General features: G+C 38.8%; 1 protein-coding gene across 1 annotated transcript; it reads left to right on the top strand.

Annotated features, from left to right (window-relative positions):
* Positions 1-1,774: 1,774 nt before the first annotated feature.
* Positions 1,775-25,055, top strand: LOC125848387 (auxin transport protein BIG). The gene is made up of 14 exons (XM_049528243.1): positions 1,775-2,141; positions 2,237-2,343; positions 2,446-2,611; positions 2,703-8,791; positions 11,342-11,959; positions 12,061-12,241; positions 12,542-12,776; positions 12,876-17,426; positions 17,512-17,734; positions 18,319-18,723; positions 19,458-19,601; positions 19,877-20,902; positions 21,614-22,120; positions 23,837-25,055. Exons 1-14 carry the CDS (start codon positions 1,901-1,903, stop codon positions 24,656-24,658), a joined length of 15,315 nt encoding a protein of 5,104 aa, XP_049384200.1. The 5' UTR covers positions 1,775-1,900; the 3' UTR covers positions 24,659-25,055.
* The last annotated feature ends 1,298 nt before the right edge of the window (positions 25,056-26,353 follow it).

Raw genomic sequence — 26,353 nt, 5'->3', positions numbered from 1 at the left:
GATTTGTTGAAAATGATAAGTAAAAATAAAATTGAGATCTTTTAATGACTATAATACTCACGATAATATAATGTATGTCACAATTAAAATAGAAATTAAGCTAAGCATGTTGAGTTAACACATGAAAAGCGATCGTTTGGCAGAGTGTATAAAAATAAACTCAATAGAGTGTATTAGTAATGCATGTATTAGTTATACTTGTATTAGTTATGCATAGATTATTTCTTATGCATTGTTTAGTTTGGTGTATTCAAAATAGTATGCATTGTATAAAAATATTTATTTACAAAAGTATCCTTCACAATTATGGTGAAAAAGATGTAAAAGTACTTTTAAGGAGTAATTGGGTATTTAACCATATTAATGCATGTATTAAATCTTTGGCACTATTAATATCTAGAAATCCATGGTATTTGTAATACATTCATCAATACACAATAGAGTGTATAATTAATGCAAACATTAGTTATACATAGCATGAAAAAATGTACCAAACAAGAAACTACTAATACATATAATTAAATCATGCATTATTTTTACTAATACACTCTACCAAACGATCCCTTTGTTTGCTCATAATTATGTTCTTCAGTCCATGGCCATTACTAATTGACGATTATACAGTAATTGATTTCACGGTAAATTTCCCATTTCCTAGGAAAGAAACACCTAACATAGGTTAGACGATTATTTCTCATTTAATCATGATTTTTTGATGTTGAAACTTTAAAAATTGAGTTTTCAAAATTGTGTTTGGAGTTACATTATACTTGGAAATTATAGTTTTATGAGTGAAAATCTATACCTGATATGAGTCAGTTTATGAAAATTTGAAAATATCTAAGTCATCATTTGACTATAAATTTCCAAATATATTTGACAAGTCATTTTTTAGTGAAGTTTTACCATGCGATCATAATTTTTTGCAAGAAATATTTGACTTAATTTTTTTTGAATTTATACCCATAAATTCTAAAAATTAGAGAAAATACTCACAAGTTTGTATTATCATTCTATAATGAAAGTATTTTGTGAAAAACTGCCAAATATATTTGTCAAGTAATGACAAATTATATGGTCAACTATTAGTTTCTAATTTTTTCCAAATATATTTGTGGTCAAACAGATCCTAAAGCTTGGATTTCAGGATTTGATCAAATTTTAAAATCAAACAAATATTTAAAGATAAAATTTTAAACGTTCTATTTTTTAAAAAACTCAAAGCACGATAAAAATTGTCTAGATTGAATGGATCAAGAACCATTATGTCCACAAATGATTGCGTCTCCATATATTGAGGATTAAGAATTTGTAAATTACAATGAAAGAGTTATAGCATAAAGATTAATAACAGACATGGGTAGAAGTTTCTCTTTAATAAAAACATCTTTAATTTTGTCAAACTTTTTTCTTTTATACTTTTTGATTCTCTTTTGAGATAACTTCGAACAAGTGGTTTTCATAAAAAAAAAAATAAAATCTTATTAATTTTGAATTATTTGACAATATACCGCACCTTGGCAGCACACTTTCCAAAAAATGACAAAAAATTTCCAAAGAATGACTTGGAGACTACTCTAGAGTCACATTTTTCTATTACTCATATCTTTCATTTCTTGCTTTAAACCAACTTTACAAATAATTTTCCCTACTTCATTAGTACTAATTTTACACGTACACTACTTTCTTCATTTTACCCCTAAGAAATTGCCCAACAAGTTCTAAACCTTCAACACTTTAATCTTAAATCTTTCCCAGTAAGTTCACATTTCAATCTCAAACTCCACTTTCTTTGCATACTTCAAACCCTATCTATTTCATCTGTAATCGCGAGAGCTCTCTGCTCTCCGATCGATCATACTGTTATGCACTGATAGATTTCTCGTGATAAAAAAGAGTTATGGCTGAGATCGCCAGGCTCGTCGATGTTCTCTCATCAGGTGATGATCTCTCTATAAGACTTCGCGCTGATTCATCACTCAATCTAGGGTTCCAGAAACTATGTTCAATTCTCCAGCAATCAGTAGAACCCACCGCCGATGATGCCAACAAGTTAGGGCTTCAACTTTGGGATCAGTCACAGATTCAAGCAGTAGCTTCCCTCGCACTTGCGCTTATCAACTCCACTCGATCTTTATCAGGTACTGTTAACACTTTATCCGTAAGTTGCAGGTTTATTAATTTAATATAATTAGTAGAAGTTTTATTGCGCGCGGCTTATTTGATATTATCACAGTTGAGCGAGTTGAACCTGTAATTGTGGCGGCTATTCAGCTTTCTGTAGAGTTTGCCTTGTGTTGTCTGGAAAAATGGATTTGCAACAGTGATGATTCAATGCTTCAGGTATTGAATTAAGTATACTGTCTTGTTCTTAAGTTTTGCTAGGGTGTTGTTTATGCACCATATTTGTGCTATATTTAATGATCATGTTCTCTCTACATTCAGAGTTATATCCTGCAGCTATTAGAAATAGCATTAGTTGATGAAACAGACAAAGAGCTTGATCTGTCACAGCCATGCTCCTCTAATGTTAGCATGGATATGTTGCCAATAGCTGTAACTGAAGATAGTGTTAGTAAATGGCAGGACGATACAAGATGCATGCTTCAAGGTACTCTTGACCATTTGAAATTGCGTCATATGTTGAAATCATCTGGTATATAATGTTTATGTAACAGTTTTTTGTTTGTTTGATTCTATAGGGGGAAGATGTTCAAAGGAAGAGAAAACTGCTGATAGCCTTCTAATGACATTGGCTTCTGGATGGATGCACCCTGATAATGTGGATACAGCCACTATTGGGCAGTCTGTTCCTTATGATCGTAATAAATTGATCGATTTGTCTCAGCATTGGGCACTTGTACATTTGGAGTGTGTTCATCGTCTTGTTACTGTTTGCAAAAGCCTTTTAAGGCTTCCAGTTCCATTTGATGAGAAGTTTCCCTTTCCTAATTTGAGGAAGAAATTTTCATTTTGTGTGAAAGTATTCAAGTTACTGGGTAGACTTACTAAAAATAGCTCATATGCTCACTTTGATCCCAAGTTATTCCAATCTGTTGCTTCATTCACTGAGGTATTGCCCACCCTGTTCAGGCTGGGTTTTGATTTTGTTAGTGGAAATCCTGCAGTTGAGAGTGGCTTTGAAAGTCAAGTAATGCTGTTGCTTGAAGAGTTTATTCAGCTTGTACAGGCAATTTTCTGCAATACTCATGTGTTTCAAAACATTCAAGCATGCATTGCAGCTGCAATTTTTGATCATTTGGATCCTAATCTGTGGAGGTACAGCAAGAGTGCTGCTGCTAACCTGAGGCCTCCTTTGGCCTACTGCCCCCGTGTGGTTTCTTATGTTCTCAATCTAATTTTAGATGTGAGGAATAGAACATATCAGCTATTTGAGTACAAGGGCCTTGATGGTGATGGTGCAAGTGCCAGCCAACTTGTGGAGCCTCCTTCATGTCAGGTTCACTCAGCCAAGGTCAACCTGCTGAAGAAGTACTCGGTGGAGGAACTCTTGAGAATAATATTTCCACCATCAGTTCTGTGGGTGGATAATCTAATGCATCTGCTATTGTTCCTTCACTCTGAGGGTGTCAAATTGAAGCCTAAATTGGAGAGGTCATGTTCCAGTGTTACCAAAACATCTGTTACGTCTGAGTCCGAAAGCACCATTTGTCATGAAGATGAAGCCCTCTTTGGCGACCTTTTTTCAGAGGGTGGTCGTTCAGCAGGATCTGTGGATGGATATGATCAACCTGCCGTTGCACCTAGTTCTAATATAAGCAATATGCCCATTCAGGCTGCAACTGAATTGCTCAGCTTTTTGAATGATTGCATTTTTTCACATGAATGGTGTGGTCCTGTATATGAAGATGGGTGCAGGAAATTTACAAGCTACCACATTGATATTTTGCTTTCTATACTCAACTCCGAATGGTGTGATGCTGAAGAAAGAGGTCAGGATGATGGGATAGCTCTAAATGAACAAATAAAAGTTAGTCATAGGCATCTCGGTGACATTTGCCTTGATCTGTTCCATAACCTCCTGTCGCGTCATGTTTTGTCTGATTTAGTTGGAGAATCACTTGTTGAGAAAATCCTGGTTATTGAAAATGGTGCTTTTGCTTACAATGATCTAACTCTTGGTTTACTTGCGCATGCTGTTGTGTGTCTGGTAGATTCTGCTGGCAGCAACTTGAGGACCAAAATTTACAATATATTTGCTGATTTTGTGCTTGAAAAGGCAAAAACTATATGTTCAAAGTGTCCTAACCTGAAGGAGTTTCTGGAGATACTTCCCTCGTTGTTCCATATTGAGATACTGCTAATGGCTTTTCACCTATCTTCAGAAGATGAGAAGGCTGTTCAGGCTAATGTGGTATCCTCTACTCTTAAAGCCGTTGCTGTTCCCTCCAATGGTTTTGATAGTACGCAGTTGTCATGTTGGGCGCTATTAATTTCACGGTTGATAGTAATGCTTCGTCATATGGCATTTTATCCCCATGTTTGTCCGTCATCCCTTCTTTTGGAGTTCAGGACCAAGCTGAGGGAAGCTGCTTCTTCAAGATTGAGGCCTCGTGTCAGTGGCAGCCATGCTTCATCTTGGGTCTCAATTTTGTTTGAAGGTGTAGTAGGTGGTTTTATTAAAGAAACACCTTTTTACAGTGTCTTGCTAAGTCATCTGATTGATATCGCACCTCTTCCACCATCTGCATGTAGAGATGATCCAACAATAGCAGGCCTAGGCTTGTCCTGGGATGAGATCTGTGCCTCTTTTTCCAGGATACTGAGGTTCTGGGAAGGTAAAAAACCGGAAAAAGTGGAGGACCTGATAATTGAGAGATATATTTTTGTGCTTTGTTGGGATCTACCCGTCTTGAAATCCACATTGGAACATCTGCATCTTTGGCTAACTAGTGCTGAAGTTCCTGAACTCTCAAATGCTGAGCATTTTGTCTACTTTAGCCAATCACTTGTGGGTGAAATGGGGAAAATAAACTACAAACCTTTTTCTGCTATGTTGCTGGAGTTGATTCATCGCTTACATGATTTACATGTATCAGAAGATGTGAGAGAACTTGGATGGGATTCTTTAAGGGCTGGATCTTGGTTATCTCTGTCACTGTCATTGCTTACTGCTGGTACCGCTGGACACTGCTTGAATAAGTCACTAGCTTCTGCTGTTCCTATTTCACCTGTGCAGACATCAAGAGATGGTAAATTTTGTGCCTTCACTGAAGGTGTTATTTCTACTTTAGTTGGTGCCAATCAAGTTGAACAGCTGATTAGAGTATTGTCATCTTTGCTGAAGAGATACCTAGAAGTTTACCAGAGAGCTTTAATTGTGACGATTGACAGTGATCAGCTTTTGGCCAACCGAGTTTCACCTGCAATGTTATTTGTGCACACTGTTTTTGACAAATGCAAACAGGATGAATTGCTTGAGAAGATGGGTTCTGATCCGTGCCAATATAAGCCTCTCTATGGAACTTTGTCAAAGCTGGACACAACTCTTGACAAGTTATCTTTAGGAGGTCACTCCAAAGTTTTATGGGAATCTTTGTTGCATGGATTCCCCTGTCTTCTTCAACCTCCAAGTGGGGTTCTGCTTTCATCTATCCTTAATGTTGCAGGAGTTGTGAATTGTATAGATGGGCTAATGAAGGTCATTGATGCTGGAGGAATTGCTTGCTTGGAGTCACAGGTCATCTCACAGATTCTTGAATTGGTCTGTAGGATCAAGTGTGACAGAATATTTGAAGACCTTCATGGAAAATGTAATGCTCTTTACCAAAGGTTGACTGAAGGCTCTGGTGGTGTTGACTATAGTAGCTTATTCATATTAAAACACATGGAGGAGTTTTTAAGGTGTGTCAATGAGAGAGATGGTGCTGATACTAGCGACATTTATGAAGTTCTTGTTGTCAAGGTAATTGATATTGTTGATAGCTTAAAGAGAGAGCCTTCCAGAGTTGGGGTTTTGAGTTATTTCCTCTCTCTCGAGGACGTCTCCAAACAAATTAAAGATCTTTATGGTTCACAACGTGGTGATTTGTTGGTTCTGGTTGATGCTCTAGACAGATGCAACTCTGAGCAGGTCAATACCAGGGTTCTCAACTTTTTTGTTGATCTTTTATCTGGAGATTTGTATGCTCATGTCAAAGAGAAGTTGCAGAAGAAATTTCTTCATATGGACATGGTCTACCTGTCAAAGTGGCTTGAAACCAGGCTTTTAGGAACTGAATCTAGTGGAGTTGCATGTGCAAAAGGAGCTTCAGTTTCTCTAAGAGAATCAACAATGAATTTCATCACATGCCTGCTGTCTCCTCCTCCTGAAATCCTGTCCCAGGAACTACATAAGCATTTGGTGAAATCTATGCTGATTTCACTTGATAAGGCTTTTCTGCTATTTGATTTCACTGTAGCCAAATGTTATTTTAATTTTCTCGTTCAGCTTTCTGGAGGTGAAAATTTAATCAAGCAACTTATGCGGCAGACAATGTTGCTGACTGAGAAGCTGGCTGGTGATGAGAATATGCTTCAAGGGCTGAAATATCTCTTTGGTTTCCTGGCAAGTGTCATGAGTGATTGCTGTTCTGCTAAGAGTGCCACTGAACGATCGTTTGTGAAGTCTATCTCTAACAGTAGTTCTATAGTGGGGTCTGAATCTACTAGATCTGTTGGCTCCAGGAAGAACACTGATGCTTTAGTCCTTTCTGCCAGTCAAGGTGGGTCCACATCAATTGAATGTGATGCAACTTCTGTTGATGAAGATGAGGATGATGGAACATCTGATGGTGAGAATGGTAGCCTGGACAAAGATGATGAGGAAGATAATAACAGTGAAATGGCCCTTGCTTCTAAAGTTTGTACATTTACATCTAGCGGTAGCAATTTTATGGAACAACATTGGTACTTCTGCTACACATGTGATCTGACTGTGTCTAAAGGCTGTTGCTCTGTTTGTGCAAAAGTTTGTCACCGGGGTCATCGTGTGGTTTATTCTAGGTCCAGTCGCTTCTTCTGTGACTGTGGTGCAGGAGGTGTTCGTGGTAACAGTTGTCAATGTCTGAAACCTCGAAAATTTGCTGGAAGCAACACTACAGCCAGTCGTGGTGCTAGTAACTTCCAGTCTTTTCTGCCTTTCACCGAAAATGGAGATCAACTTCCTGACAGTGATTCTGATATCGATGAGGATGTTTTGGCGGAAGCAGACAACTCTATCAAGATGTCTATTCCAAAGGACCTTCAAGATGGGATGCCAATCTTATTAAATGAGCTTGATCTTGAAAGTTGTGTGGTGAGACTTTGCTCTTCATTTTTGCCTTCTATTACAAGCCGGAGAGACTCTAGCCTTTCCAGGGAGAGGAAAATTTTCCTGGGTGATGAGAAAGTATTGTGTAACAGTGTTGACCTTTTGCAATTGAAGAAGGCATATAAAAGTGGATCGTTAGATTTGAAGATAAAGGCTGATTATTCAAATGCCAAAGAACTTAAATCCCACTTGACTAGCGGTTCTTTAGTTAAATCTTTACTCAGTGTTAGCACACGAGGTCGGCTTGCTGTTGGAGAAGGTGACAAGGTAGCCATATTTGATGTTGGACAGCTTATTGGACAAGCTACTGTTGCTCCTGTGACTGCAGACAAGACCAATGTGAAGCCTCTTTCTAGGAATGTTGTCCGTTTTGAGATTGTAAATCTCATTTTCAATCCTCTTGTAGAAAATTACCTTGCAGTGGCTGGCTATGAAGATTGCCAGGTTCTCACGGTAAATCATCGAGGTGAAGTGAGTGATCGTTTAGCCATTGAACTTGCTCTACCTCTACAAGGTGCTTATATTAAACATGTAGACTGGGTCCCTGGATCTCAAGTTCAGCTAATGGTGGTCACCAACAAATTTGTTAAAATATATGATTTATCCCTTGACAACATTAGTCCTGTGCACTATTTCACTTTGCCTGATGACATGATTATGGATGCTACACTTATTATGGCTTCACAGGGTAGGGTGTTTCTGATTGTCCTTTCAGAACATGGTAGCTTGTACAGGTTGGAGTTGTCGTCAACAAAAGGGAATGTTGGGGCCAAGCCATTGAAGGAAATCCTGCAAATTGAGGGTAAAGAAAGACATGCAAAAGGTTCTTCCTTATATTTTTCGCTAATGCATCGGTTACTCTTTTTGTCCTTTCAAGATGGGACCACCTTGGTTGGCCGAGTAAATCCAGATGTAACTTCCCTAATAGAGGCCTCTGCCATATTGGAGAATGGAACAGATGGTAAACTTCGGCCAGCAGGATTGCACCGGTGGAGAGATTTATTTGGTGGCAGTGCCTTGCTTGGTTGCTTCTCAAGTTTGAACTCAAATGCTGCATGTGCTGTCTCATTTGGTGAACATGAAGTACTCGTACAGAACTTGCGACATTCAGTGGGTTCAGCATCTCCTGTTGTAGGGGTTGCTGCTCATAAGCCTTTGTCAAAAGACAAAATCCACTGTCTTGTGTTACATGAAGATGGAAGCCTTCAGATATACTCACATGTTCCAGCTGGTGTCGACTCTGGTGTCAGTGCTATCAGTGATAAGGTTAAGAAGCTTGGCCCTGGGATCCTCAACAATAAGGCTTATGGAGGTGCAAAACCAGAATTTCCACTTGATTTTTTTGAGAGAGCTACATGTATAACACAAGATGTGAAGCTGAGTAGTGATGCTGTAAGGAATGGTGATTCTGAAGTAGCTAAACAAACCCTGGCTTCTGATGAAGGATTCTTAGAGAGTCCCAGCCCTGGTGGATTCAAGGTAATTTTATATTTGTCTCCTAATTCATTGAATTTGCCTCTGTCTAGACATGGTTGTTTAAGATTCACCCTCTGAAGTGGAAAATGTTTCACATTTAAAAAGGTTAAAGTTGGAGTTGAGTGATGATTTGACAGTTTCAATCTTTATTTTTGTGTTTGGTGGTCTGGCTACACAATCTAGGTGTTTTGAGTAGAGATGAGAGCATGATCATATGCGGTTGTTATCCTTGCTTTTGCCTGTTGAATCTTAAATGAGCTAAGGGCTCGTTTGGTTAGGAACAAGTTATCCTGGGATTAGTTATACCATTCTCTATGTGGGATAAAAATAACACTACAATCCTGGGATAAGTTATCCCGCGATTTAATCCCAACCAAACATTGGATAAACTCATCCTGAAATTAATTCTAGGATTAGTTATCCCTTTCCCTTCCTACTAGACAAGCCCTAAGTGCATTGTTTTGATGGGAAATTGGCTGAAGTTGTTATTTACTGGAAAGAGAGTGCAATGTTGAGTTTGGACAAAACAAAGAAGTAGCCCTTATGCACGAAATTATATAAGATCCCCTTTTAAGATCAACCAAATCTTTTGAACTGAATATGATTGAATGTGTGATTGCATTTGCCCTTTTTCCAGACAAGGCTTTTAACTCTAATTACCAATATACACATGGGAATTGTTCTATATGAGTGCAATCGTTATTCTTTACAGTCCTGGAAAGTGTGGTACGGTAAGTCAGTAAACATAGTTTATTCGACTTCGACTTACCTGTAGTTTCTTTTTTGAAGTTCGTAATGTTGTATTCTCCAACATTGATATTCTGGAGAAAGTGCTAAAAAGAGCCTAGATTATTGACAAAAAGCCTAAAAGATCAACTATTTGTTCAACATCTTCTACATAATGTTGTTTTCATATAGTAGAGAATTGTGACTTCAACTTTCAAGAAACGTCTCAATTATACCATATTAACACATCACATAAAAAAAATATATTCAAGAAAAGCAAAAACAATTCTCATCGTTAATAATCATCATAGAAATGACATTTCAATAAAGACGAGCAATTACTATAAAATTTACAGTCTAATAAGTAAGAATCCAAGTGTACACAACTCTAGCACCAAGGGTGTCAGGTTCAAATCCTAGCAAAGACAGAAACACTAGGTGATCCTTTCCATCCGTCCTATTCTTGGTGGCCAGAGTTACCTGGTACATGTTGATGTGGGAGGTGACAAAGCGGTAAGTTGATTGTTGGTTTTTATTCCTCACTCTCGTATAGGTTAACTTGGTTCGTTCCATTTTTTGGGAAGGAACCACTGGAAGGACTGGAGTAGTATCTTCCGTAGTCGGAAGGAATTAGTCTCCACTAGCGTCATTCGAAGAATGAATATGAAAAGGGTTACCGTTTAGGATAAATGGATGTGGTCCAATGGCTAAAGCTCTGCCAGCTTCTTGTAGATTAAACTCTCTTCTCTTTAGGCTCTGAGTTCTTTTTTGGGGATGGTCTAATTTACTAGTGGCAACGAAGTTCTTAAATGACTAGATTCTCCCGGAACGCTAGCTAAGCTATTCTATCCAGTGGAATTAGTCAAGGTGCTTGAAAGTTGGCCCAGACATAAAAAAAAAAAGAAGTGTACACAACTCTAACTAAAAAAATAAATAAAATACAAGGATAGTTAAAAAAATACTTAAGATTAAGTTGGATGTCTAAAACAAATACCACGACACTTTTGAAGATGATATTAAATGAGGTTTAAGTTGTACTAGTACTATTTGATTCTAATCAAACATATGATTATATTGCAAGTCCTTAATATTCCCTAACGAATTAAATGTTGGATTTTAGACCTTTTATTTGATTGTATTTTGATTAAAAAGTTATTATCTATAGAATAATATAATATATATTGATTGTATAATTAATTTAAAATTTTGGTACAATATTATTATTGCAATACTTTTTTTAATAAATACCGTACATCATGAATTAGTAACTGCTTCCAATAAAAAAAAATCCCAATTGTGTTGATTTTTTTTCGTGAAAATGCACACCAAATACCGTAATACAGATACCACGATATTGAAATTTTGGCTTCGGTATGGTAATTCAAATGTAGCAAAGCAGGCATATCCATAGCTGATGATGCGGATCCAATCTCATCTCCTGTAGTGAACTTTGGTTTTAAGAATTTATCTTTTCCTTCTGGAGAATATGATGAGCTTGGAGCTAAATAGCGTAGGATCGTTCCAGTCCCTCTTCCGGCGATGTGAATAACATAATGGGAGTCACTTTTCAGCCTTCTCTGCTACTTTTTGTGAGAGCTTATTATCCCCTAATAGGGGAATACAAACATTTTAATACTATATTTCTTTGTTATTTGTACAGTTTGATATTCCTGTGAGCTCTCTGGTTTTGGCCCCAATCTTTCTGGCGTATGTTGTCGTTGTCGTTATTTTCATTAAATTAGCATGCTAACTTTTGATGCACTCTGTTTTGGAATCTAGATCATAGCCTCCTATATTACAACTTTCTAATGTGTGCCATTATTCCAGGTAACTGTTTCCAATTCGAATCCTGACCTTGTCATGGTCGGTCTGCGATTGCATGTGGGTAACACATCAGCGAATCACATACCTTCTGAGATAACTGTATTTCAGAGAGGGATAAAATTAGATGAGGGAATGCGTTCTTGGTATGATGTTCCGTTTACAGTTGCCGAGTCACTCCTTGCTGATGAAGAATTTATAATATCTGTTGGGCCAACATTTAGTGGATCTGCTTTACCCCGCATAGATTCCTTGGAAATTTATGGCCGATCGAAGGATGAATTTGGGTGGAAAGAGAAGATGGATGCTGTTCTTGACATGGAGGCTCGTGTACTTGGTTGTAATTCATGGCCTGCTGGATCTAGGAGGAAGTGTCGTGCAACACAGTCTGCATCACTGGAGGAACAAGTTGTGGCTGCTGGACTGAAGCTCTTATCAAGAATCTACTCTTTGTGCAAACCACAAGGTTGCTCAAAAGTTGAGGAAGCCAAGGGGGAGCTGAGCAAATTGAAGTGTAAGCCATTGTTAGAAACAGTATTTGAAAGTGACAGAGAGCCTCTGTTGCAGGCAGCTGCCAATCGTGTTCTGCAGGCTGTCTTCCCAAAGAGGGAGATATATTACCAAGTAACTGCCTGGACCATCTGTCTGAAATGAGTGAATTAATTTTGTTCTTTCTCTGTTTTTGTAAAATATTTTAACATGATTGGAGATTTCTGTCTGAATAGGTTAAGGATGCCATCCGACTTGCTGGAGTTGTGAAATCCACCGCCATGCTCTCATTAAAACTTGGCATGGATGGGACCACTTCTGGGTGGATTGTGGAGGAATTTACTGCACAGATGCGTGTGGTTTCCAAGATTGCACTGCATCGTCGCTCAAACCTTGCGTCTTTTCTTGAGATGAATGGTAAATTTTTTTTTGGTTTACTGATAACTCTTTGTATTAGTATCCAATGTCCCTCACCCTTAGATGTGGTGCGATTTGCTAGGGTCAAAATAATGAAGGGCATTGTTTCCTTCACTATTTTGATCAACCTCCTTGTCCCCCAATTTTCTCTCTCTTCCCTTATCTGTTTGTTTACATGTCTCTTGTCACTCTTGACAACTTTATGAAGCAATTCATTATAACTTATCAAATTTTACCTTCAGAAAGCAATTTTTGGGCGTCCTTCCATGGGCAATTTCTTATTTGTTCTTTTGAATGTAGGTTCTGAAGTTGTTGATGGACTCATGCAAGTTCTTTGGGGAATTTTAGACATAGAGCAACCAGACACACAGACCATGAACAATATTGTTGTGTCGTCTGTCGAACTTATCTACTGTTATGCTGAGTGTTTAGCATTGCATGGCAAAGATGGTGGCAGGTCTTCTGTTGCACCTGCTGTTTCATTGTTTAAAAAACTGCTGTTCTCTGCCAATGAGGCTGTTCAAACATCCAGCAGGTTGTTATAGCTTTTGAATCTATTTCTCTGAAAGCCTTACTGTGATTTTTTCATTTTTCATTTGCTTATGTCTCCAAATCTTCATTTCTTTGGTTCCAGCTTGGCTATATCGTCAAGATTCCTTCAAGTTCCATTCCCCAAGCAAACAATGATAGGTACTGATGACTCGGAGAGCTCATCCTCTGTTCCTTCGCGAGTTGATGCTTCCGCTAGAGCTAGTGGAAGTACTCAGGTCATGGTTGAAGAAGACTCCATTACATCATCTGTTCAATATTGTTGTGATGGTTGCTCTACTGTTCCTATCCTAAGGCGAAGATGGCACTGCACTGTGTGCCCAGATTTCGATTTGTGTGAGGCATGTTATGAAGTGCTAGATGCAGACCGTCTCCCACCACCACATTCTAGAGATCACCCTATGACAGCTATTCCAATTGAAGTGGAAACATTTGGTGGGGAAGGAAGTGAAATTCATTTCACTACTGATGATTTAAGTGATTCAGGTTTGGTGACAGTTGCATCTGATGTTGGCGTGCAGAGTTCTGCTCCATCAATCCACGAGTTGGAACCAACTGAATCGGAAGAGTTTTCAGAAACAATACTTGATCCTGTTACTATTTCTGCTTCCAAAAGAGCTGTTAACTCTCTCCTTCTTTCTGAACTACTTGAGCAACTGAAAGGATGGATGGAAACTACTTCAGGAACTGGGGCTATTCCAGTTATGCAGCTCTTCTACAGATTGTCTTCAGCTGTTGGTGGACCATTTGCTGACAGTTCAGAACCTGAAAGCATAGGATTGGAGAATTTGATAAAATGGTTTTTGGATGAGATAAATCTGAATAAACCTTTCACATCCAGAAGCCGCACCCCTTTTGGGGAAGTCACAATCCTGGTATATATGTTCTTTACCTTAATGCTGAGAAACTGGCACCAACCGGGAACTGATGGCTCTGCGACTAAATCTGGTGGTGTGGTGAATGAAGCGCATGACAAAACTGCCTTACATATCTCAACTCCCACTTGTGTAACTGCTTCATCTACCTTAGATGGTCAAGAGAAAATAGACTTCATCTCTCATTTACTTCGTGCTTGTGGCTATCTTAGGCAACAAGCATTTGCCAATTATCTGATGAACATTCTGCAGGAGCTAACTCAAGTTTTTAAATCTCCATCTGTTAGCACAGATCCATCTTCTGGGTTGAACACCGCTTCTGGTTGTGGTGCTTTGTTGACAATCCGCAGGGAAGTGCCTGCAGGTAACTTCTCTCCATTCTTTTCAGACTCATATGCAAAATCACACCGAGCGGACATATTTGTGGACTACCACCGGCTGTTGTTGGAGAACACTTTCCGTCTGCTCTACAGCTTGATACGACCAGAGAAACACGACAAGGCTGGAGAGAAAGAGAAGCTCCACAAGATGCCTTCTGGTAAAGATTTGAAGCTAGATGGATATCAGGATGTTCTTTGCAGCTATATCAACAATCCTAACACCAGTTATGTTAGAAGGTATGCTAGGAGGCTTTTTCTGCATCTCTGTGGTAGTAAGACACACTACTACAGTGTTCGAGACTCTTGGCAGTTCTCAACTGAAGTTAAAAAGTTCTATAAACACATAAATAAATCTGGTGGATTTCAAAGTTCAATCTCGTACGAGAGAAGTGTGAAGATAGTAAGGTGCCTAACAACCATGGCTGAAGTCGCTGCAGCTCGTCCTCGAAATTGGCAAAAGTATTGTTTAAGGCATGGTGATGTTCTTCCTTTCCTTTTGAATGGAATATTTTATTTTGGGGAGGAGTGTGTAATTCAGACATTGAAGCTTCTGAATCTGGCCTTCTATACTGGGAAGGATAGCAGCCACTCATCACAGAAGGCTGAGGTAGCGGAAGTTGGAACAGCTGCAATTAAATTAGGGTCACAAGCCCCTGAATCTAAAAAGAAGAAGAAGGGAGAGGAAAGTGATTCTGGTGTTGAAAAAACTCAGTTGGATATGGAAGCAGTGGTTGATGTTTTCAGTGGAAAAGGTGATGTGTTGAGGCAATTTGTTGACTGCTTTCTATTGGAATGGAATTCAAGCTCCGTGCGCTCAGAATCCAAATCAGTTCTTCTCGGTGTCTGGTACCATGGGAATCTGGCATTCAAGGAAACATTGTTAACTGCTCTTTTGCAGAAGGTAAATTTTTTGCCAATGTATGGGCAGAACATCATTGAATTTACAGAACTTGTTACATTATTGTTAGGGAAGGTCCCCGATCATGGTGCGAAGCAACAGAGTGCTGAAGTTGTTGACAAATGCTTGACCACTGATGTGATTAGTTGCATATTTGACACACTCCATTCACAAAATGAGCTTTTGGCTAATCATCCAAACTCTCGAATATACAACACTTTGAGTGGTTTGGTGGAATTTGATGGTTACTACCTTGAGAGTGAGCCTTGTGTAGCCTGCAGCTCCCCTGAGGTTCCCTCTAGTAGGATGAAGCTTGAAAGTTTGAAGTCAGAAACAAAGTTTACAGACAACCGCATCATTGTGAAATGTACTGGTAGCTACACCATTCAGAGTGTGGCCATGAATGTTCATGATGCTCGGAAATCCAAGTCAGTGAAAGTTCTGAACCTTTATTACAATAACAGGCCCGTGGCTGACTTGTCAGAGTTGAAAAACAATTGGTCCCTTTGGAAGCGTGCAAAAAGCTGCCATCTTGCTTTTAATCAAACCGAGCTGAAAGTTGATTTTGCCATCCCAATCACAGCATGTAATTTCATGATTGAGTTGGATTCTTTTTATGAAAATCTTCAAGCTTTGTCTCTTGAGCCATTGCAATGTCCCCGTTGCAGTCGGGCTGTGACTGATAGGCACGGTATTTGCAATAATTGTCATGAGAATGCCTATCAATGTAGGCAGTGCCGGAACATCAATTATGAAAATCTTGATTCCTTCTTATGCAATGAGTGTGGATACAGCAAATATGGTCGGTTTGAATTTAATTTTATGGCAAAGCCAAGTTTCACTTTTGATAGCATGGAAAATGATGAAGACATGAAAAGGGGGTTGGCTGCAATAGAGGCAGAGTCGGAAAATGCTCATCGTAGATATCAGCAGCTTTTAGGATTCAAAAAACCTTTGCTGAAGATTGTGTCTAGTGTTGGTGAAAATGAGATGGACTCTCAGCAGAAAGATTCAGTTCAGCAAATGATGGTCTCTTTGCCTGGACCTTCATGCAAGATAAACCGTAAAATTGCTCTTCTGGGTGTCCTTTATGGTGAGAAATGCAAAGCAGCATTTGATTCTGTCAGTAAGAGTGTTCAAACCCTCCAAGGTTTGAGGCGGGTTTTGATGAATTACCTGCATCAGAAACAATCAGATAATGCTAGTCCAGCCTCTAGATTTGTTGTTTCAAGGGTACCAAATAGTTGCTATGGTTGTGCTTCAACTTTTGTCACCCAGTGTTTGGAGATATTACAGGTGCTATCAAAACATCCGACATCTAAGAAGCAACTTGTTGCTGCTGGTGTTCTGTCTGAGCTGTTCGAAAATAACATCCATCAGGGCCCTAAAACAGCTCGTGTCCAAGCTAGAGGAGCTCTTTGTGCCTTCTCTGAGGGTGACACTAATGCAGTAGCTGAGTTGAACAGTCTAATACAGAAGAAGGTAATGTATTGCCTTGAACATCATCGCTCCATGGACATTGCGTTGGCTACCCGTGAGGAGTTGTCACTGCTTTCTGATGTGTGTTCATTGTCGGATGAATTCTGGGAATCAAGATTAAGAGTCGTTTTCCAGTTGTTATTTGCATCTATCAAGGTGGGAGCTAAACATCCTGCAATATCTGAGCATGTGATTCTTCCTTGCCTGAGGATCATATCTCAGGCTTGTACTCCTCCAAAGCCTAACGTTGTTGACAAAGAACAAGGAGCAGGAAAATCTTCTCATGTCACACAAGTGAAAGATGACAGTTCAAATGTTTCTGGATCTAATAGCCTTGTTAATGGGAGTAAGTCAATGTCAGGATCGTCAGAGAAAAGTTGGAATGGCTCTCAGAAGGCTCAAGATATACAACTGTTGAGCTATTCAGAGTGGGAAAAAGGGGCCTCCTATCTAGATTTTGTGAGACGACAGTATAAGGTTTCTACGGCTGGAAAAAGTGGTCAAAGATCTCGTCTTCAGAGGCATGACTATCTTGCACTGAAATATCTTCTCAGGTGGAAGCGACATGCTTCAAAAACAGCTAGAAGTGAGATATCATCATTTGAGCTGGGTTCATGGGTTACGGAACTCATACTGAGTGCTTGTTCACAGTCTATTAGGTCGGAGATGTGTATGTTGATTAGCTTACTCTGTGGCCAGAGTTCATCACGGCAGTTTCGCTTGCTAAACTTGCTCATGTCTTTGTTATCGGCAACTCTTTCTGCCGGAGAAAACGCTGCTGAGTACTTCGAACTGCTGTTTAAAATGATAGACTCGGAGGATGCTCGTCTTTTCTTGACTGTGTGTGGTTGCTTAACAACGATATGTAAGTTGATCACTCAGGAACTGGTTAATGTTGAAAAGTTGGAGAGGAGCCTGCATGTTGACATATCTCAGGGCTTTATTCTTCATAAACTTATTGAGCTCCTTGGCAAGTTTTTGGAGGTTCCAAAAATCAGATCCAGGTAAGTACTCTTTACATTCTTAATATATTGAATTATTCACTCTGACATATTTGCTGATCAATGTTTCTGGGCTGTTCTCATGTAGATTCATGAGAGAGCATTTGCTTTCAGAGGTTCTTGAGGCTTTAATTGTGATTAGGGGCTTGGTTGTGCAGAAGACAAAACTTATAAATGACTGTAATAGACTTCTCAAAGATCTTCTTGATAGTCTTCTGCTAGAGAGCAATGAAAATAAACGTCAGTTCATCCAAGCATGCATTTCTGGTCTACAAATTCATGGAGATGAGAACAGAGGCCGAACTTCTTTGGTGCGTAATGAATTTCTTGATTTTTCCCCAAAGAATAAAGCTGCCATATTAGTGAAGTGTTATTTTTTTTAAAATTCTTTTTGTGGAGAAAATATTCTGGTTTATGAATTGATTTCCTACGTTTGCTTGTCTGTTTCTTCTTTAGTTTATTTTTGGGCTCAAAAATTGAAAATGTGTGCAGCAGATCTGATTTCCTCTTTTGCTGGAGTATCAGATTGCGGTTGACAAACTACTTATTTGGGATAGTAATTTCAATACCAATGGAACAATTTGTACATGATTTCTTGAATTTCTTTCTCCACAAGTTTCTTCATCAGATATTCCCAGGTTCAAATGAGAAACAGTTAACATGCTTTCTTAGTTTAAATTATATTGTTGGAAAGTTTGTTCTTTAGTTGATATTGGGGAAGACCATTTTATCAAGCAGATTGAAGTCTTACTTTTCCTTTTGCTGATACTTGATCATTGCCTGGATTCCTATTTATTTTGGTATATAGGGAGTCAGTTCGATTTCTTCCTCCACTATCTGCTCGGTGCATAGTATTTTAGTTGGTGAATTTACATTCTTCTATTTTGTCATGCAGTTCATCTTGGAGCAACTCTGCAATCTGATTAGCCCATCAAAACCAGAACCAGTGTATCTTCTGATCTTGAACAAGGCTCATACACAAGAAGAATTTATCAGGGGATCAATGACGAAGAATCCATATTCAAGTGCTGAAATTGGTCCCTTGATGCGTGATGTCAAAAATAAAATCTGCCAGCAACTTGATCTCTTGGGTCTGCTTGAAGATGATTATGGCATGGAATTGTTGGTCGCTGGGAATATTATCTCTCTAGATTTGAGTATTGCTCAAGTCTTTGAGCTAGTATGGAAGAAATCCAATAGTCAGTCTGCAAGTGTAGTTGCCTCGACAACTTCACTTTCTTCCAGTGCTGCTGTATCAGTTCGAGATTGCCCTCCAATGACAGTGACCTACCGGCTGCAGGTTCTCTTGTTTTTTTTTGCTGCCATTGTATTGTAGAATGTAGTTGATGCAAACCTTACAACAACATACGCTGTGTAATCCTACAAGTGAGGTTGGGGGAGGTTAGAGTGCATGCAGACCTTACCCCTACCTCTTAGAGATAGAGAGGTGGTTTCCAGGAGACCCTCAACTTAAATAAAGCCTATCAAACAGTTTGAAAAGGGGATACAGATATGGGAGCAACAACAACAACAAAACAGTGCAAAATGGAGAGTAATACAAAACAAACAGGAGAAATAACAGTAATAACAACAAAATAATGCAATAATCAGTACCCCAAAAAAACACCAATGGTATAGCCGAAATTGAAGATCAAATAACTACGAGAAATGTGCTAATACTATTGGTAAGAAGGAAGGTCCAAGCATAACCACCAAGCCTATCTCGCAGGGAGGCAAGAGAAATGCTCAACTACCAACTAACCTTCTACCCTAATCCACGACCTCCAAACGTCCTAGGTTAGATCAAGATGTGCCATGTCCTGTCTAATCACTTCCCCCGCCCTCCCCCCAATACTTCTTCGGCCTGCCTCTTCCTCTCCTGATGCAAACCTAAAGGGAAAAAAATCTTCTTTTCATGGCTCTATTATGTTGTTTTTGTCTTTTTGTCCTTGAAAAACCTGATTTACATCTATGCTTGATTGGCATTTGTATAGCTTCTTTGGTACGCTAACATTTCCTCGATCTTTTATTCAGGGCTTAGATGGTGAAGCTACTGAGCCCATGATTAAAGAAATTGACGAGGATAGAGAGGAGACCCAAGATCCAGAAGTGGAGTTTGCGATAGCTGGTGCAGTGCGGGATTGTGGTGGACTGGAAATTCTTTTAGGCATGGTTCAGGTATATAAGTATTGATTCAAACTTTAGCAGGTTATTCATTTTATACATGCAACTCATTTCCCTTCTAGTAGTACTTTTGCTTGGTATTCCTGCTTTGCTTTGGTTTTTATTTCCCGTTGTTAGAACTGGTTGTATTTGGATGTTGGGTTGAAGAGACTGCGCAAGAAAGGTTATACATTTCTGTAGCTTAGACAAATGACATACTGGTGATAATTAGATCATGACAGATTCTGTTTGTGACCTTGTTCATGTCTTGATACTGGTTAATTTTGCAGCGTTTGCAAGATGATTTCAAGTCCAATCGAGAGCAGTTAGTTGCAGTGCTTAATTTGCTCATGCTTTGTTGCAAGATAAGAGAAAACAGGAAAGCATTGCTAAAGCTGGGAGCTTTAGGCTTACTTCTTGAGACTGCTAGGCGTGCTTTCTTTGTGGATGCCATGGAACCAGCTGAGGGTATTCTTTTGATCGTGGAGAGCTTAACACTAGAAGCAAATGAGAGTGATAACATCAGCATTACTTCTGATGTAGATGTAGTCTCCAGTGATGAAGCAGGTGCTGGTGAACAGGCAAAGAAAATTGTACTACTTTTCCTTGAAAGATTGTCTCATCCATCTGGACTTAGAAAGTCAAATAAGCAGCAGAGGAACACTGAGATGGTTGCAAGAATATTGCCCTACTTGACTTACGGGGAACCTGCAGCAATGGAAGCTCTTGTACAGCATTTTGAACCTTGTTTACAGAACTGGCGCGAATTTGATAGGCTGCAAAAACTTTACGAAGACAATATGAAAGATGAAACAATTGCACAGCAAGCCTCAAAGCAAAAATACACCCTAGAGAATTTTGTTAGGGTTTCAGAATCCCTCAAGACAAGTTCCTGTGGAGAGAGGTTGAAAGATATTATACTGGAAAAAGGGATTACTGGGGCTGCAATCAGCCATCTGAAAGAAAGCTTTGCTTTCACTGGACAGGTTGGTTTCAAATCAACTGTGGAGTGGGCCTTGGGTTTAAAGCTTCCATCTATTCCTCTTATTTTATCCATGCTGAGGGGCTTGTCAATGGGCCATTTGGCAACTCAAAAGTGCATAGATGAAGGAGGAATCTTGCCATTGCTTCATGCTTTAGAGGGTGTCGCCGGTGAAAATGAGATTGGAGCCAGGGCTGAAAACTTGTTGGACACGCTGTCTGACAAGGAGGGAAAAGGTGATGGGTTCTTAGCTCAGAAAGTTCACCAACTACGTCATGCGACAAAGGATGAGATGAGGCGACGAGCATTGAGGAAGAGAGCAGAATTACTGCAGGTTCCTTGCCATCCCACTTTACACTTAACTCCTACATTACTATTCTTAATGTCCTTTGCGTCTTCATTTTTGTGTTGGCTCGACTTAACACAACTGATGTGTTGCGTAGTAATGAATGATGAAATACCACTTGTCCTCATCTGAAGCATATTTTATGGTCAAATCTTCCCAGCAAAATTGCATATCATCATCTCCTGTTTGGTAACAAAGCATTTCCAGAACTAGAGATCCTTAGATGATGAGTAGACATAACAGGAGCATTACTTAAGAATATTTCTTAAGTAGTTGAAACATGTTGCTAAATATAATTTAAAATTGGAAGTTAGAAGTGTCTGTCTTGAATGTAAGAACTGATATTGAGACGCTGTGGGATTGTACAGAAGCTTAGCAACAGTATCTATCTCTTAGGAAATGATTGATACTGAAGCTAGAATTTCTTCAATGTAGGTCGGTGGTTACTTCATATATGCAGATGCTAAAGTAGAAAAGTTTTCTATCAAGCATCTAATCATTCTCTGGCAAGAATATCTTTTAATCTAGTGACACAATATGCTTCTTCCCTTTCCATGTGTTCCTTATGATATATTTAATGAAGCTTCTTAGATTTCTTTTAGATGCAACATTTAATATCTAACAATTGAGGTTATAGATGTTGTTTCGGTTGTGCCAATATCGTAACTAAGGAGATTCGTCTCATTTTTATGGTACCAGGGACTTGGTATGCACCAAGAACTGTCCTCAGATGGTGGTGAACGTATTGTTGTTGCTCGACCTGTCTTGGATGGTTTGGAAGATGTTGAGGATGAAGAAGAGGAAGGCTTGGCTTGCATGGTTTGTCGTGAAGGCTACCGCTTGCGCCCTACAGACTTGCTTGGTGTTTACACTTATAGTAAACGGGTTAATCTTGGTGTTGGAAGCCCTGGAAATGCTCGTGGGGACTGTGTCTACACAACGGTCAGCCATTTCAACATCATACATTTTCAGTGCCATCAGGAGGCTAAACGAGCAGATGCGGCCTTAAGTAAACCTAAAAAAGAATGGGATGGAGCAGCCCTAAGAAATAACGAGACACTATGCAATAATCTTTTCCCACTGAGAGGTCCATCAGTACCAATAGGCCAATATATACGCTATGTTGACCAATACTGGGATTACCTGAATGCTCTTGGGCGTGCTGATGGGAGTCGGCTCCGGTTGTTAACTTACGACATTGTTTTGGTGAGTTTCCATCTTTGTTATTCCTTTCTATCATGTTTCCATCTCTCCACTCCTGATCTTTTCTTTTTTTTTCTCTATCCCTCTTTTTTTTCTTTTTTAAGAAGGTAACATTTGTGTATTCCTTTACACCAAAAATCGAACAGCCCTAAGCACATCTTCTGGAATAGTTGGCTTTATCTTCAAAACATCTTTGGTTTCTCTCTTCCCTAACTGTCCCCCAAATGCAAGCTGGAATAATCTTCCATCTCATTTTTTGAATTGCATTATTGCCTTCTCTGTTCCAGCCTCTTTTATTTTAATCCCTCCCTTTCCGTGTGGTTGGGGTTGAGGAGGGAGGAATGGTTTTGTTGGACAATGATGTAGGTTGTGGGTGCTAAATGGGAGGGTTGGGTCAATTTTAGGTAGGTCAAGACGGGTTAACGCATTGAACAGCTAATGACCCAACCTTGCCTAAAGTTTGCTTGTGTCAATATGGGTTGGGTTAAAGTGGGATAAATCAACTGGTTATAACCCACAACTTGACCTAGCTACTTTATTTTCCTCAACCATACTTCACCAATACATGTTCTTACAGTAATTAATCTTTCTTTATCACACAGAATGCCCTTCTGAACTACCAAAGCATGTTCCTTCTGAATTTTATTTTTTATTCTCTGTTATTCTACCAGTCAAAAACAGTTCTCTTGTTGGATTACAACCTTCATTTTCACATGAGATTTTGTGTGCTTTGGTATCTGTCATCGTCTGTTTACCACGTTTTGTTGATGTTACGGTTACTTGCATATATGCTCTGCAATGCTTTCCTATTAGTTGTCATGTTTTTCTTCACATTCCTACTTCGATTTGCTTCACTTGAGCCGAGGGTCTTTTGGAAACGACCTCTATAAGGTCTGCATACACCTACCCTCCCCAAACCCCACTTTATGGGATTTCACTGGGTATGTTGTTATTGTTGATTTTGTGTGCTTCCTCTTTTGTTGATTTCAGAAGGTTAAATTGGTTCAATAAATTAAGAAAAAATTCTTGCACTTCTTGAGACTACGAATTTGTTCATAAAATTCATTCTTATTCTCTTGAGCATGGAGTAGAAGATCTGAAAACTTGGTCAAAAATGTGTTTCATTTTCTCTTATGGCAAATGGACTTCCCTTCGGATGGAAAATCAGGACCTCTTTTTTGCTTTTCTAAATCCTTTTCCAATTTATTCAACTTTATTTTATAATCATTTTATTCTACTTTTTCCCATTGTAATTTGATAGAGTAGAATAGTTGCAGAAAAGGTAAGAATATGTGTTGAACGTATTCCAAATCAGACTATCTGATGTTTAAAATTTGACAGCAATAAGGTCAGAAACACAACTAAGTCAACATTACCTCTGTTAGAAGTACAAAAAGTCGAGAACCCACAATCTGCTTAGAAATTTATCATTCCTGCTGGGGTTCAAAAGTTGCTAATGGTCACCAACTTGGATAATTAATTATGACCTGTTGGGTTGGGTCTTAACCCGTTAGGTAACACTTGTTTCAACCCAAGCTGACCCAATATTTTGATGGGTCAACCCATCTTGACCATTAGCTATCTAGTTATTGACCGAACCAGTTCAAACTTTGGCTGGTTACATATTTTTGGGCTGATTTTTCCACTTCTGAAGTAGGTGAAGCTGCTTACAACAGAGACTGTTGATGCTAATGCAAATCTTTTTTGGGTGACATGCAGATGCTTGCTCGATTTGCCACTGGTGCTTCATTTAGTGCAGATTGCAGGGGTGGTGGAAAAGACAGTAATGCTCGATTTTTGCCTTTCATGATGCAAATGGCTCATCACCTTCTTGATCATGATTCTTCTCAGCAGCATATCATGATCAAGTCTATCTCAACCTATTTAAGTTCTCCTGCATCAGAATCCAGAGCCTCCACTACCGTTGGAACTCAGACTTCTGCTGGTACAGAGGAGACTGTCCAATTCATGATGGTTACCTCACTTCTTTCAGAATCCTATGAGTCGTGGCTGCAGAATCGCTCTTCCTTTTTACAACGAGGTATATACCATGCGTATATCCAGCGGACTCATGGCAGGCCTGTGCCTCGCTCTTCCCCCAATGTGTCTGGGGCTTTGAAAACGGAGTCGGGAAGTACAAGTACATCTGCTTCTGAGGCTGGGGGATCAATTGAGTTATTCCCAACTATTCAACCAATGCTTGTCTACACTGGTTTGATAGAACAGCTGCAGCGCTTCTTCAAGGTAAAAAAATCACCTAGTGCGACCACCTTGCAAACCCAAGGGACTTCCAAGAATGTGGAAGATGATGACGAGGGCAGAAAGCTAGAAGGCTGGGAGGTAGTCATGAAAGAGAGACTATTAAATGTTAAGGAAATGACAGATTTCTCGTCTGAACTGTTATCATGGCTTGATGACATGACTTCAGCAACGGATTTCCAGGAGGCATTTGATGTTCTTGGTGTTTTGAGTGATGTTCTTTCTGGGTTCAGTCGATGTGAGGATTATGTACATGCTGCAATCAGTGGTGGGAAAAACTGATCTATCAAAGCTGTTTTTGTGATGTGCTTTCTGGGTTCAGTCAATGTGAGGATTATGTACATTGTTTTTGCTCGGTGGCGGGCCAAACCGAGGATGTGTCGAAGGCTGACTTTGGTTAAATATTGTATTCCCTAGTCTTCTTACTTCGGTGTATGTGAAATATTCTTTTGTAGGTGCGTCTCTAATTCCCTTGTTACACGATTTACATGTGAGCCCTAGAAGAGCCTTCGAGTTTTGTTTCTCAATGTAGTCGAAGTGTACATCTATCTGTATTGACCATAGTCTCATTAGTATTGCTTTATTTAACTTAAACTAGTAAAATAGCCACCACTTTGGGCTGCCAAAAATTAAATACTTTGTATTACAACCATTATAAATGCAAGTATATATTTTTTAATCATTCCAAATACACCACAAAATAAATATAGATACAAGCAGATCAAACAATTGTAGAATAAGTATATCACGGACATTGATTATGAAATGGTGCAAAGAGATGTCTTAATACATAAAATAAGCAAAAATAACTCTCATCTGGAGTCGTTAAGGATTTTGCATAATGACGTTGAAAGAAAACAAGATAAAGCATAAGAATAAAAAGATTAACCTTACAAAAAAATGAGACTGAAACCTCCACAACTTTGATTGCTTCATACAATTTCTGATCTTAAATTAAGAGCTCAATTAATTGTCATTGAGATTGGATACTGTAAAAGAAAATGACCAGTCTCAGGAATTAACCCATGTGTAGAGTTTATATGCTACTCAACTTCATTGCCTGACCACCCAAGAAAATATAAAATCCTGCAATAAAATTAAATTAACACCAAACATTATACCATTCATAAGCATTAGAAAGTAAAAAATAAATATAATAGAAATTCTGGGGTTCACAACTCGAATTCAACCAACAAAAAAATCTGCAATTTTTTTTTAAAAAATATTTGAAGTTATAATTCTCAAGATTCAAGAGGAAATGTATCAAACATAAAAAGTGTTCAACAGAATTACTCTAAGCTATACATGTGAGTTTAGGCAAGACGTATTCCCACTAAATAACAGAATACTTCAATTGTGATAAAAACAGTAAGTACACAATCTTTTTCACCAACTTACTGTCAAATCCAAAAAAGCCTCTATGAAATATTAAGAACGTGCTTTTGAAGGCAATCAAGAAAATCAAATCCCACGACTTGTGAAGTCGTTTTATTTGTATTTTCAAGCAACTATTTCCACATAGAAACTAATCCAAGCGATTTGTTCACAAATACCAACCAAAACTTGTTTCTATAAAGAGATACACGGGCGGAACAGAGTAGATATGTGAGTAATATAATTGATACATGTACAGATCTTTATTCAGGAATAAGTGAGAGTATATATCTTTTTGCAATTAAAAGTAGTACATTTATCAGAAGAAATGTAAATGTCCATCTGATCCAGTGTGGTTTTCGCTGCTGAGGATTTCTCCATACATGTACAAATCATCCATATTATATTCAACCCAGAGAGAACATGCTATGTCAACCAACTTAAAACAATAACATAATAAATGAATTCAGTGAGAAAAGGTATATTCATTTCAACAGAGAAGAACATAATGATCATGAATGAAATAGTGATTCCAATACAGGAAAAACAGAGAAGGAATAACATTATTTTTTGAACCTCAACATTCATCACTACGAAACAGTA

The sequence above is a fragment of the Solanum stenotomum genome, chromosome 12 (genome assembly GCF_019186545.1).
Source record: "Solanum stenotomum isolate F172 chromosome 12, ASM1918654v1, whole genome shotgun sequence".
NCBI classification, from domain to species: Eukaryota; Viridiplantae; Streptophyta; class Magnoliopsida; order Solanales; family Solanaceae; genus Solanum; species Solanum stenotomum.
Note: the sequence above shows the minus strand (reverse complement) of the source record. Positions and strands in the feature narration are given on the sequence as shown.